The sequence below is a fragment of the Paroedura picta genome, chromosome 4, assembly GCF_049243985.1.
Source record: "Paroedura picta isolate Pp20150507F chromosome 4, Ppicta_v3.0, whole genome shotgun sequence".
In the NCBI taxonomy this organism is placed as follows: domain Eukaryota; kingdom Metazoa; phylum Chordata; class Lepidosauria; order Squamata; family Gekkonidae; genus Paroedura; species Paroedura picta.
Window position 1 is genome coordinate 82,078,244 of NC_135372.1, and position 14,972 is coordinate 82,093,215.

A 14,972-nucleotide genomic window follows, 5' to 3' on the forward strand; every position below is an offset into this window, starting at 1 on the left:
AGTGATTAATTACCTGGGTGGCAACTTCTCAGTAATCGAGCTTTCCATAGTCGTGTCCATAGAGCATTGCCATATAGCTTTCACACTACCTGGGAGAGCATCTCATTGGAATGAGAGTTCACCACTTGGCCTTACTTCAAGTACTAAATGTTAAAGTATTACCTTTCAGATTAAAAGGTCCACTGAGCTATTTTTTTTAAAGCAAACCTCCCCCAACTGACTAATGAAGCATCCCAGTTATTCAGCTGGCAATGCAAATGGTTCCAGTATTCTCCCATACTTTTCTGGAGCAGACTCGGGTGTTTCATACTGGTTATCACCCAATTGCTTTATAGCTTTACTGTCTCCTACAGATAGACTTCAGAAAGTCACAGGACATAGGCCTGGATTATAAACACTTCTGAATTTTTTAATGAGTAGAATGGATCAGGACAACTGGAATGTTGACCAGAGTTTCACAATTCAATATTAGCAGACTTTGGGGTTGCAAGACAAATACTTCATCTAAAATGCACATTGAGATAATCAGGGTTTTAAAAATCAGTTAAATCAAATGCAGATTGATTACTTTCTTCCAGAACTGGTAAAATTTCTGCTGTTAATCACTAACCTTAACATTTTTATTCCCCCCATGTTTTTGTGAACTACAATTGAACCCAAAGAACTGATTTGCTTTTCTAGCAAGGAATTATCATACTGCATATTTTGAATCTTGTGATGCTGTTTGTTAATTTACTACTAATTTACTTTCTCCTTATATCTGTACTCTTATGATCCCTGTTCTATTGTCTGAGGAAGTGTGCATGTACATGAAAGCTCCTGCCTTGAATAAATCTCTGTTGGTCTTAAAGGTGCCACTGGGCTCAAATTTTGTTGGGACAGGACAGAAATGCTTTTCAAGCTTCCAAATGACCTCTGTGAGAATTTTCATTATGTCATTATGACCTTGCTTTCTCTTATTGGCCTGAAATATGACACAGATAGTCGTTCTTATGAGCAGTACACCTCCTAAGGATTTTCATCCCAACTAGTTGGGAGGAAAAAAAAGTTACATCCAGAAGACATTTCCCATAGAAGTCAATGAAAACTAATAAAGAATATGTAATACATGTGTGGCTATCAGAGCAAGCCCTTGAGACCTGAGCAGCATCAAACAGCCAGACTGGAAGACAAGTCAGCCAGGCTGAAGGATAATAGCGGATGTCTGAGAGCCTGCAGTGGCTAGAAGGACAGAGAAGCAGCTGGGAATGGTAAAGCGGCTCTTGGCTGCAGGCTGTGGAGGCAGCGACAGCTGGAAGGGCAAGAGGAGGCTGCACTTTCTGCTGATGGTGAAGAGCTCACTGAGAGAAGGTGAGGCAAGCACAGGCTCTGGGGACTGAGGTCTTAGAGACAGCTCAGGTGAGAAGGCCTGGGAGAGGAACACAGTACCGTTGAAAGTAAAGCCCAGGTTTAAAGGGCCAGATCCTGGTCTGAGGCTATAGAACAGTTGTCTTGACATGTAATAGCTATAATAAACATTTGAAAATTATGAATACATCTGAACTGGAATAAAATGTTTATGCACACCCATACTGAATATTATTATCTTGGTTGTGCTAATCCTAATTTTTAACCACTTATTATTTAATTTCTGGCAGACTGAAAGTCAGTGTGGTACAGTGGTTAAGTGTTAGACTAGTATCTGGGGGACTCAAGTTTGAATTTCCATGTGTGTCATGGAAGCTTGCTGAGTGACAGGCCTCAATCTAGCCTATTTCACAGGGTTGTGAGGAAAATCATGTAAGCAGCTTTGAGTCCCCATTGAGGAGAAAGGTTGGGTATAAATGATTAAATACATAAACCCCTTCCTCTAATTTGCACTCTAGCAATGGTAGGGTCCTTTGGGCTTTTGATATGTAGTCTGTGTTTTCTCACTAAGCTGTGGATCCCGCCTGTGATACCTTCCAAACTGGGTAACTTTGGCAGAGGTACAGAGCTACAAGGAAGCACATGAATAGGTGAGGAGCTAGGAAGTGGCTTTGCGACAGAAACCCTACAGTCTTACTAGGTCTCACAAGTGCTGCCTAAAGAATCTGGGATCTTGCATTCCTGATATTTAAATTTGAATAATAACCCCTTCATTTCCATTCTATCTTAGACCCTTCTGCCAGACAATCCATTTTGTACATAAAACTTCTGAGTCATTACCAGGTGCTTGAAGTGTGTGTGGGAGTATAGTTTCTGATTGATAACAGTAAGCTCTGACATTAGAGTTGAGGATTTGTATGGGATTTGCTAAAGCGGCTCAACACCCATCGAAAGGAGGCTGGCTTAGGTCAGATTCCAGCAGGATTTTCTCTTCCGTCTTCTTCAGTGGAAAAGGGAATCCACAAGAGGTTGGATAAGGGTTAAGGATTCCTTCAACTTCTTGTTAAAGTAAGGAGGTTTGTGCATGGTCTGAACAACTTGCTACACACTTAGCTGAGTTAGAACAACTGTATTTTTATCTGGAAGTCTGTGCACTTTGTTCTTAAGTGTTTTTTTCCTTGTATTTTGTTCTGCCCCTTCCGACTTCTTTTTTTAATTCAGCCACTCCCCCGTATTATAAAACATTGGGGTCTTTGTTTAATGCAATAGATTTCTCTGAATCTTTTCCCTGTGTGCTAGATCTCACAGAGCTACATCGTTTGTTATGAAGTATTTCCCAGGGTTTCTACCAAGTTACTTTATTATTGTAGTACTGTGCTAAAAGAATACTTTGTCAGCAGATCAGTCTAGATTTTATTTTATTCATTTATATTTGCATTGCATCTATATATCGCCCTCCCTTGCGGCTCAGGGCGGTTTACAGAGAACATGAATTGTGTAACAGAGTGCAATATAAGTACATATAAGAAGATGGTCTCAGGAGATCCCTGAATGGTGGCAACTAGTTTCTGGGGAACTTTTGGTCTAGAGGAGTTTCCCAGAAACAAAAGACACCATTGCCCCTTCCTTCTGTAATTGCCTTGTCATAGGTCATGGTTGCTAGAATTATCCCTTCTGCCCTTGCTGCATTTCTTTAAAAACAAAATAAAACTAAAACTTTGTTTTAAAGCAAGATCCTGGATTGATTTCTTTATTCCTCAATATAATATAATAATCCTCAATTATTCTTTTATCTTCTCTTGCCATTGCCTCCTCCTTTGTGCCTTTTCATGTCTTTACTATCATTTATGGTGTTTAGTACTATATGCCGGTAGGTAGAACTTTGTGTTTTTAATCTTTTGGAGACCACCTAGCAAAGTTAGGCTAAAACAGCAAAACCCCGGAATCACTGCAGTCTGAGATCCTCTCCAGGCTTATGAGACTTACCCAGATCTTCAAATGCCCTTCAGATGTCCCCACCGCAGGCAGCCTGATCCTCCAATATACTGTTCCACATTGTGCTCCCTTAAATTAAGCCTGTCATGCTTAGAGGCAGTCAGACTAAGCTGGCAGCCTATGAAATGTGTCGTCAGCTTTTACATAACAAACTGTGAAATTTTGCCCTACAATTCAGTCTGGCAAGAACTGTTTTCCAAAAAACCATGATCACATTGTAGTGAGATATTTATCTCGGACAAAAGCCCTTTCCAGGCATTCTTAGAGCATTTAATGAACTTGCAACAGGGGATGAAGGTAGTATACTCCACCCCTCTCGTGAGTATGTTAATTGAAATGTGTTTGTATATGAAACAACACACATGTCAGACTAGAATATAATTTGACTAATGCAAGAGCAGAATTAGTAACAGTAGGTTGGATTTGATGACTCCTTTCCACTAAGTGGTGAGTCTTGCTCTGAGGCAAGGAATTGTTTCAATGGAAGAAGCATCACCTTTCATATCACCTTTCATAAAATGAGAGTGATCCTATCCAACCCAGTTTTTAAAACTCCTAAAATAACAATTCATTGTATAAAAATTCAGATATGACTTTGCAGTCTCTACAACTTTACAATCTGTTGTCCCCCCCCCCTTCTGAGGCTAGCAAGTCCTAGCAGAAGAGGAGGAGGAGGTTAATTTTGATTGACAAAATTGCAGAGGGAAAGGTGGCCTCAGTCTGAATCTGTTCTTGCACAGCTTCTATCCTTTTATTTGTTTAAAAAAGTTGGTAAGCTCAATTCACAGATCTTCCAGCATCTCATCTATAATATAGGAGGTCCTTGAATTAAAGAGGTGAGACCAAGAAGAGAGGGGAAGAGGAGCTCCTGTGTAAAAGCCAGGACAAGCCAATACACTTCAGTCACTGTGTGAGGAATACTAATGAGGAAAAAATAACTTCCTTGTATGTGGAAGTTCCCATTTCACTGTTCTATGTACTCAGGTGGATAGCTATATTGGCCTGAAGCAGCAGAATAAAGCTTGAGTCCAGTGGCAACTTTAAGAATAAAACTTTGTTGGTCTTTGTCCTATACTGAGAGGCAATGGAAGAAGTCTCATTTCCAAGAACTAAGGTACTGAACTACTTCTGGCTACTTGCAATTCCCAGAATAAATAACTTACCTTAAATTAACATCTTTCAGAGTATGTACAGTGAGTTTCCTTGCTCCTTTTATGCCATTAGCAATTCCAGGGCACTCCTCTCAGTTTCCTCCCTCCCAGCTCTCAAAAAGATTTCTGCTTGTCCCACCCTCATCTCCAACATGCAGCTGCCCTTCCCCTTTGCCCGCTTTGCCTGGGCAGCAGGGGTGTTGGGTCCGTGTGCCAACTACTGCTGACTTGGTTCAGGAGTTGCCTGGGTTGCAACAGTCTCCTTTGGTCTCTGGGCATTCTCTGCTCCCCTGGGGCTCTGTGCAGGATGATGGGGCCATGTTGCTGATTCCCTGAACTTCTCCCTGCCTCAGGAAGCTGGCCTTGGTGTTTGCTGCACCAGTTGGGGCAGGGTCAGCCTGCCATGGCTCAGTTCTGATGCCCTGGTTCCTGCTTCAGGGCCTTCACCTGATAGCCCTCCTGGTCACCTTTCTCTGGCTCCCAGGTAAGCTGGGTTTATCTGTCCCCCTCTGTGGGTGGGGTGGCAGTTGATGTTGGCGTTTGGAGGCGTTCCGGACAGATTCATATTTTGCTGTAGGAAGTTTATTTATTTACTTCATTTATACTCTGCCTTTCTCCCTAATGGGAGCCCAAAGCAGGAGTGGTCCTGTCCTGTCCTCCACTTACAAGCTTATGTGGCTACCACTCTGGAATTTATTTGCAAAAGGTATGCACTCCTAAGGGGAGTGGAATGAATCATACTGTCACAGGAGCATAGGAGACGTGGCCTGCGGAAAAGCCAATCTGACTAATGCCAACTTCCTGCTCAATACAAACTTAAGAAAGCTAACAATCAAGAAATGCATAGATGTGCATAATTTACTACAAGAGTTCATCTGCACAAGGAATACTTAGCATGTAAAATGGTCCTTATGCTCATCGCAATGGGCTTGCAGTGCTTTTAGGTTAGGGACACACATATAATTCGTAAATCCAGTTTTTGTTTTCTTGTAGGATACTGCGGGACAAGAAAGATACAGAACCATTACCACTGCCTATTACCGAGGAGCCATGGGATTTATTCTTATGTATGATATTACTTGTGAAGAGTCCTTCAACGCTGTTCAGGACTGGTAGGGAACATATAATTGCTACTTCTATAATTACCTTTCAGGCCAATTGTCAGATAATACAATCAGTGATCAACCTGCTCTACACCTGGATCAAAATAACTGATTAATGTTCCATTTCCAGGTATTGCTCCAAGAAAATGAATCTCTCTTTGAAGAAATTATCATGTTCTGTGTAGATGTCATATTGTCCACTTCTTCAAGAGCAGATTTTTTTGGGAAGACCTTCCAAAGCAGATCTCAAGGCACCCCAGAGTATTGCTTGACACTAATCATACTACTAGTTCCTTATTTCAAACAACTGTTCCTAATCTGTGGAGTTCAGAAAAAGAGGCACCATAACTGCAAAAAGCAAATTTGATACAGTACAAGGATGCTGTATTCTAACAGAATTCTGTTAAGCTTCTGTCATGTAAGATTCTAGTGTTGCTCTTTGGTATGAACATGCAAAAAGGCAAAAAGAAGAGGACAAGAGGAAGTATCATGTGCATGTTTGGACAGAGATGGAATGGGATAAATGGTGACCTGGAACCACTGTGCTTCTCGGCTTTCAGCAACAAATTTGGCAGCAGCTTATGTCAAATAAGCCAGAGAGATTCCACTATAAGTTCATTTCAACCATTTTGTTATAGTTTTAATTCTTAGAAAAAGACATTCAGAACGCATATAACATTGTGAGCCATAGATATTTGAAAAAGCCAGTTTGGCTTGTAGAAAATAGTCCTTCAGTCTAGAGGAAAACAAAGGAGAGTCTTTTCCTGTCTGCAATTTTTTATATTCCCCTCTTGCAATTGGCCCATAAGCTTAGCACCCAGATCCAAAAAGTTTTGAGTGCAAAACTTCCTGTGGGATGTCATTGCCCAGATTTGTGTTGGCATGAACTTTAGGAAAGTTGGGTGTCTCACCTTGTTTCATAGCAAAGTAGGATTCTACTTCAGAATCAGCTGGATTTTTTTCTTTAACTATGTAGCTCCTTTTTCTTCTTTGTTTCTCTCGGTCCCTCAAGATGTTTAAAATATATGTAAATATATTCAAACACATCTGAGGAACCAAACCCTTTTTTGGTATTTATCTGATTATGGTACACGAGAGGCTGATTCATAGCACCGACACTGATTTAGTTTTTCAGGGAAATGGTCAATTTAGATGGTCAGGTAGGTTTCATTTTTAAACTTGGCAAATGAAAAGGCAATATGAATGAGGGAAACTTTGTATACCTATATAGAATAGTTTATTACAAATGTAGTTGTAACTGTGGAGAGAAATAATCTGGCTATCACTTCTTAGATAAACAGGTGTAAGGTTCTTTGTCACAAAATTCCTAATGTATGTGGAGAAAGGAACATACACACAGGTTCCAATTTTCCTTTTTAGCACTTGATAAGAGATCACCCTGGTTTCCTAGAAACTGTTTCCCTAGGGAAGAACTACTGGTTCCACTTTGCCATTTCAGGATCCTCCTCAATCCCTTCCTAACTACCGCTTTCAGCTGCCACTCCTGCAGGTCAACTCTAGGGCTCATTCCGCACAGCATCATTGTTGCTGTAGTCTTACTGTTTTGTATTGCTATTTATTTATCGTTATGCACAACATCGTACACAATTCGCAGCTCTCCTGCAAAACTGTCGCCAAAAGTGCTTCGATATAGCGATTTTCAGGTAATCGACAAAAGTCGATTCACCACTTTTGAACCCATTTGAACCCCTTGAAAATCAAGAGTTCGCAGACAGCTATATCAGCAGTTAGTTGCCTGTTACACATCCATCAACAGCTAGAGCCTGAACATATGAATGGACTGCCTATTCTGTCACAGAGAAGGGAGGGGCAATATTATAAATGTGAACTAGCCAGAAGCTGTAACTTCTGTTTTATTTTCTGTTATTTTTAGTGTCCATTCCTGAATCCCTATCTTGCTTTTTATGAGTGCTGAGAAAATAAGTCAGAATGACTCTATTCTTACTAAAAGGCTAGATTAGGTTATGTTCCCCACCACAAACTGAGCAAATTGGAGATGCCTGTTTCTCAAAGAGAAGAAGGGACTTGCCCCAAGGAGACACAGAATTCCTCAGATACACAGTCACAATCACATGTTCAAGTTGCCCTGGGGGGACTTGACAGGGTCCTACTATATTTCTTAAGACAACCCCAAGTGGCTGGTTAAGTAGCAAAGGGAGCTTAGTCTGATAGGACAGGATCTGTTAAGTTCTTTAACTCACACACATTCAGTGGAGTCCAGTCTTTTCTTTCCTTCCCATATCTTCTATATCTTCACCCTCTCCCAATAAAGATACTGTATTTTTTTTTTTTTGCTATCCCAGTGATAACATAAAGGAAACAATCCACCAACCTAATGCTATGCACATTTACTTAGAAATAGCCCCCACGTGTGTTCTGTAAAGACTTGGTTCTAAATATGTGTGCATATGATTAAGGCTTTACCTTCAAAGGTTGTCCCTTAATAAATGCCAGGGCAGTTTTTTTATTTTAAAAAATGCAGCCAAAATATTCTGTTATGGCATTAACTGTCAGCTTCAAGTTCACTTCACAATTTAAGAGAATAACATCACATCTAATGTTTATGTATGTAAAGATATCCCCTGTGCAAGCACCGAGTCATGTCTGACCCTTGGGGTGACGCCCTCTAGCGTTTTCATGGCAGACTCAATACGGGGTGGTTTGCCAGTGCCTTCCCCAGTCATTACCGTTTACCCCCCAGCAAGCTGGGTACTCATTTTACCGACCTTGGAAGGATGGAAGGCTGAGTCAAGCTTCAGCCGGATGCTGGGATTGAACTCCCAGCCTCATGGACAAAGCTTTCAGACAGCTGCCTTACCACTCTGCGCCACAAGAGGCTCTAAAAAAGCTTCTGTGATAGTTAAGTAAGGCAAACAATTGAATTAACCTGAAGAATTGTTTACTGCTGTGTGGCTCTTAAATACAGAAGAGATCTGCCAGAATAAAAGAGGCAGCCCTGTCTCCATGACACTATAGCACTTCCCAAGAAGCTGACAGCCTTATCCCCTTTAAATAATACCTCCTTACAGTAATTATAATACCTCCTTACAGATGATACCACTCTAATGGCAGAAAGTAAAGAGGAACTAAAGAGCCTGTTGATGCGGGTGAAGGAGGAGAGTGCAAAAGTTGGCTTGAAACTCAACATCAAGAAAACAAAGATCATGGCAGCCAGCCCTCTCAATTCCTGGCAAATAGATGGGGAAGAAATGGAGGTAGTGACAGATTTTATTTTCCTGGGCTCCAAGATCACTGCAGATGGGGACTGCAGCCAAGAAATTAAAAGACGCTTGCTCCTGGGGAAGAAAGTTATGGCAAATCTAGACAGCATCCTAAAAAGCAGAGACATCACCCTGCCAACAAAAGTGTGTTTAGTCAAGGCTATGGTATTCCCAGTTGCAATGTATGGCTGCGAAAGTTGGACCATAAGGAAGGCCGAGCGTCAAAGAATTGAGGCTTTTGAACTCTGGTGCTGGAGAAGACTCTTGCGAGTCCCTTGGACTGCAAGGCGAACAAACCGGTCAGTCCTAGAGGAGATCAGCCCTGACTGTTCTTTAGAAGGCCAGATCCTGAAGATGAAACTCAAATACTTTGGCCACCTCATGAGAAGGAAGGACTCCCTGGAGAAGAGCCTAATGCTGGGAGTGATCGAGGGCAAAAGAAGAAGGGGACGACAGAGAATGAGGTGGATGGATGGAGTCACTGAAGCAGTAGGTGCAAACTTAAAAGGACTCCAGGGAATGGTAGAGGACAGGAAGGCCTGGAGGATCATTGTCCATGGGGTCGCGATGGGTCGGACACGACTTCGCACATAACAACAACAACAACAGTAATTATTTTGCACCTCAAGACAGCAGGTCTAATTAGAGCTATGGTTTCATTAAATGAGAAATATTTTCTTGTAGCACAGTTGTACTATGTCAATTGGGATTATGTGCTCACTGCCCTCTATATTGCACACAGACCAGTCTACCCTTTCTCATTAGTAAGCCTAATAGGGTCAGAAACACCACACACAAAGTTATCTAAACAGTCTGTTTGGTTAAGATACCAAACAGAATTGTGTCTAGTTAAATTCAAAGTGTTTATGGTGTATTTATTTGACCATATTTCCCATCACATGACAGCTAGGGAAAATCACTGTATATAGAGAAATACGCCCTTAGAATTAAAACAGACATATTGTTGTTACTTGCAGTAACATCTATTGCAGACTGTGCAGATTTTTCCTTCTAGTATCACACAGGCCGATTCCGCGCAGGTGGAAAAGTCTGGGCTGGTGCCTGTATGGCTGTGGGGCTAAATCCTGCAGCCACATGATGTCACTGCCATCCCAGCCCCATCCTGGGCTGGGCATGGATCAGGCCCTCCAGTGCCCTGAGGGAAGGCAACATGGAAATATCCGCATTCTGTTTTTTGCTGCAGGAGCAAATGGGGCCTGTCCATCCACAAACCCATGTGGATGTATAAGAGTTGGACCTTTCAGTCCTGGCTCCTCCTACTTTTACGGAGGCCCAGAGGGGACAGAAAATGCCCCACTTGGCTCTGCAGCACTTTGCGGCACTGCAAGGCCAAATGGGGCATTTTTTTGCAGGAAGGTGGGATTGTGTGACAATCCTGCACCGCCGCCCCCGCTCCCCCATGTGGCGGAACCTTTTAGTGCTGGCTGCGTCTGCTGGGACACAGAAATCTGGAGTGGACAATGTACACCAACAAAATATGTCCCTCGGGACACAGGAAGCAGTGTAGCATGCTGCTCTACTGCAGTGCACCGCTGGCAACTCAGAGTGGCGCTGCTGGTGTGGAATCAGTCACAGAGTCACAAAAATGGGTAGCCAGCTAGTTGAACCATTTGGCAAGAAACCTTTCAATACCAGTGCCTAAAGATCTGTGGGTACATGAGTCCTGTACAATTTTTTCCTTATTTAGTATATTTCCCCCCCTCACACACACACACACTTCTCTACTAAAGATAGCAAAGAGTTCAGGGAACTGTACATAATTTCCCCCTCTATTTTATCCTTACAGCAGTTCAGTGAGTTCAGTTAGGCTGAAAGAGTGTTACAGGCCCAGTGTCACTGATCACACTGGAACACCTAGCAACCCCATCAGCATCCACTGGTCATGGAGTCATATGTTACTACTGCTAACCTAACATATGGATACACCCAACTGCCCCTGCCAAAGTGGGCACAGCCTCCGGATGCTATGGAAATGTTCCCCACATTTCAGTAGAACGTAGGAAGGCAAGAAGAAAAAAGTAGTTTGGCTTCATTGACTTCCAAGGATGTGGCAGAAGCAGCAGGAGATTAGAATCAACATATTGCAGCAAGCACTTCAGATGCAGGCTCAGATCCTTGCCTGCAGATGAGTTCTTTTTTTGCCAAGAAATATGGCCAATCTGGTCTCAGCATTCCCATACTCTCATTGCTCACTCAAAGGCAACCATGATGGTCTCACGTGATGGATCTCACATGATGTCTTTGGCCAAAGTTTGAAATCCTGCCCTGCAATGATCCTGCACTGAGCAGAGGACCTGTAGGTTCCCTTCCAACTCTATAATTTTATGGTTCTATCCCATCCAGGGTGGGAGATGGTAGTATCAGGGAAGGGTAATGCAGGTTGTGGTGCAGTTATAAGGAAACATACTACATGTATTAACTCTCTAATAAAAGGCACCTGTATAGCAGATGGGAAATATGGGTTTGAAGCAGGAAGTGCTCACAAGATGTCTTCTCCATTATTTTTTCACCTGAGCAGTGCTCTGAGTCTTGTATAGTTAAAATCCCATGATCACATCATGAAAAGTGCTCCTTCCAACATTAAGTTTCAGCAGACCTTTCCAGTATGAAAATGGTATGCTTGAGTAAGTAAGTAAGAGAAGTAATTTTATGGAGATGTCACTTCAGATATGTTTCTGTGAGCGATTCCTTAGAGTCTTTTGTACGGAAAGGAAGTGCCATATCTGGGAAATGTCCTTGAGGGTCTTCAACTGTTTACTTATGAAGGAGTTAAAAGTCCCTTACTGCTGCTGCTAGCTGTTCATCAAATACAAGGAACAAAATTCCTAATATCACGTGACGTGATCCAAATGGTTTACCAATTCCTTTTAACTTAGAACTAACATTTTAGTTTTGATTCTTTACCATGTTTTGGTGCTGTTTCGAAGGTATATTTCATTCAGTAAAGGGGCTGCGAAAACACCAGTAGCCTGTATAAACGGAAATCTGTAGGCAAACAGATTTCCGTTTATATGGAACTGACCAAGAAATAAGGAAATAATTAATAATTTAAAAAGCAACAATATGACCTGACAGAAACATATAGAACAAAATCAGAGTCTAGTGGCACCTATAGAAACATATAGGACAGGCATTTCATGACTGTCCTTCTCCCTAGAATCTAAAATGATAGTTTGGTCACATTATGAGAAGGCAAAAGTCACTGGAAAAGACAATCATATTAGAAAATGTTAAAGGCAGCACAAAAAGAGGAAGACCTAGCATGAGATGGATTGACTCACTAAAGGAAGCCACAGCCTTCAGTTTGCAAGACCTCAGCAAGGCTGTTAATAATACAACATTTTGGAAGTAATTCATTTGTAGGGTCACTGTAAATAAAAAATGGCTTGATGGCATACAACACACACAGAAGTGACTTGAAGGCACTTAACCACACATACACATACACAACATCTTATATGTTAAAAATGTAGTCAGCGCCAATGAAGTGATAAACTCCTATCTGAAGCTAGGAAAACGCATTATAAAAATTAAAACCAAAAGCCAGATTTGCCTCTCAGTTTTATCCTCTTGTCACCTCTGTGGAAGTGACTAGAGATTGTGCAAATGAAGGTAGCAAATAGCAATTAGTTGAAGGTTGTAAGTGCCAACTTCCTTTGCTTGGCTGGTGATGCAGCTGTTCTGTTTTCAATGCAGTAAGTACAGCCAAGTGTAAATAGGAGGCCTGTTGCATATCCCATGTAGAACAGAAACCTGGCTGACACACAAGACACAGGGAATAAATAAAAAACATTAGAGGACTCTTTACCAGCCTGTGTGCTGTAAAGACACCAGGGATTCTATTAAATTGATTTTGAAAAGAAAGCATTCGAAGTCCCTTTGGAAACTATGTACAAGATTGCAGCACATTTCCTCTTTCACAACCCTGCAAGCTGCTGAGAAAACCCATACAATTTGTTATTGCTTGTGTTTTTATTATTCTTTATTTGATTTATAGGCCACCACTCTCAGCCAAGCTGGCTTGTGGCAGGTTACACATATAAAAACCTCACACTAAAACCCCAGTGAAATAATCCATCCTACTCTGCCGATGAAAAATAACCTCCCTCCCCAATTCTGCAACTTCCCAACCCCCTGTCTCAGGAATAGATGGTGACAGATGGTAATCAGGGAGTAGCAGCTGTTCTAGCCCATGGGGGGTTAGGTCTAATTACCCTGGCCTCGCCTAAAGACCTGGTGGAAGAACTCCATCTTGAAGGCCCTGCAGAACTGAGAAAGCTCCGACAGGGCCCTCAGCTATCCCGGGAGTTCATACCACCAGGTGGGGGTCAGGACCGAAAAGGCCCTGGCCTATGTCAAGGCCAAGTGTACCTCTCGTGGGCCAGGGATCACCAACAAGTTTCCATCCGCAGAGCAAAGAGCCCTAAGGGGGCATAGGAGGGTAGGTTGTTCCATAGATATGTGGCCCAGACCACAGATGGCCTTAAAGGGTAAGATCAAAACCTTGAACCTGATCCGGGCCGCAACTGGCAACCAATGCAGCTGGCTCAGCACTGGCTGGATATGAGCCCTCCACGGTGTACCTGTGAGGACTTTAGCAGCTGCATTTTGCACTAACTGCTATTTCCGGGTCAAGGCCTATGGAAGGCCAGTGTATAGTGAGTTACAGGAGTCAATTCTGGAGGTGACGTTTGCATGGATCACTGTGGCCAAGTGATCTGAAGACAGAAAGGGCACTAGTAGCCAGTTTGGTGTAGTGGTTAGGAGTGCGGACTTCTAATCTGGCATGCCGGGTTCGATTCTGCGCTCCCCCACATGCAACCAGCTGGGTGACCTTGGGCTCGCCACGGCACTGATAAAACTGTTCTGACCAGGCAGTGATATCAGGGCTCTCTCAGCCTCACCCACCCCACAGGGTGTCTGTTGTGGGGAAAGGAATGGGAAGGCGACTGTAAGCCGCTTTGAGCCTCCTTCGGGTAGGGAAAAGCGGCATATAAGAACCAACTCTTCTTCTTCTTCTAGTAGCCTTGCCTGGAGAAGATGGAAAAATGCCAGGCGAGCTACACTCATGACCTGGGCCTCCACTGATTGGGAGGCATCCAGAATCACACCCAAATTCCTGGCCTAGGGTAAGATGCTGAGTTCAAGTCAAGTCAAATACCTTTCTTGGCATAATAATAGCAAAACATCTATATAAAAGACAAAGCAATTCAAATCCCAGATCATTTGGAGAAAATCCCGTGGAGGAATTTTGCAATGCCTTTGGTTACTTGAGGACTGTGATCCAGTAAAAGAGAGTGCGCTACTGTTGAGGGACCTGAATCTTGCTCGCCCACATATATGTAGCCTTCTCTAAGATGGTTGTGTTGCTCACAGAGGAAGAGAATGTGCTCCACTGACTCAGGTTTCTTGGCGGGACATGAGCAGAGTCTGTTGGCATATCGGATTTTAGCATATCGACCTGTAGTTACTGTTGCTGGTAGGAGGTGTAGCCTTGCTAGCATAAAAAATCACTTCAGGGAAGATGATTTTAAAGATGTAAAGTACTCTGGGATGCTTCTTGCTGGGGGATAAGACATCAAAAAGATGGGAGAGCATGTTCTGCATGCTCCGGCGATAGTGTTCTGATAGTCAATATCCAAGATTTGTTGCCTGATGGTGTTGTAAGCTTGGTTCTCTTCAAGGTTTTCCAAGAGTTCAATAGACTGTAGTTTGTTGTTAATCTTCACAAACCAGCCAGCTTGGGCTCTAAAGTTGTAGCCTATTGGGTGACGCCGGTCTCTAAGTATATTGTGGGGGCAGAAATGCATTTGGGTGACCAAATAATCAACGAAGAAGGCTGATTGCAGCCTGTCTACTCCTACAGGGAGGTCTATACCCCATACTGGTATGCCATAGAAAAGTTTTGGGATCGAGATGGTGAGTTGTACCATGGCCAGGGTGAGCAATCACACTTCCTGATCCAGTCCCTTCCTACCCAGTCACAGGACCTCCGTCTTGGAGGGGTTGAGTTTCAGGCAATGCTGCTCTAACCATCCAGTTACGGCTTTAAAACATCTGGTGAATGTATCCAGGGGAGAGCCCAGGCAGCCATCCATCAGGATATAGAGTTG

At 42.8% G+C, this 14,972-nt stretch overlaps 1 protein-coding gene across 1 annotated transcript in view; it reads left to right on the forward strand.

Moving 5' to 3' along the window:
* RAB3B (RAB3B, member RAS oncogene family) overlaps positions 1–14,972 on the forward strand; it is a 71,812-nt gene that overhangs the window by 38,278 nt on the left and 18,562 nt on the right. The window contains exon 3 of the mRNA XM_077333764.1: positions 5,487–5,605. Coding sequence (XP_077189879.1) covers positions 5,487–5,605 — 119 coding nt within the window. The remainder of the gene's footprint in view (positions 1–5,486; positions 5,606–14,972) is intronic.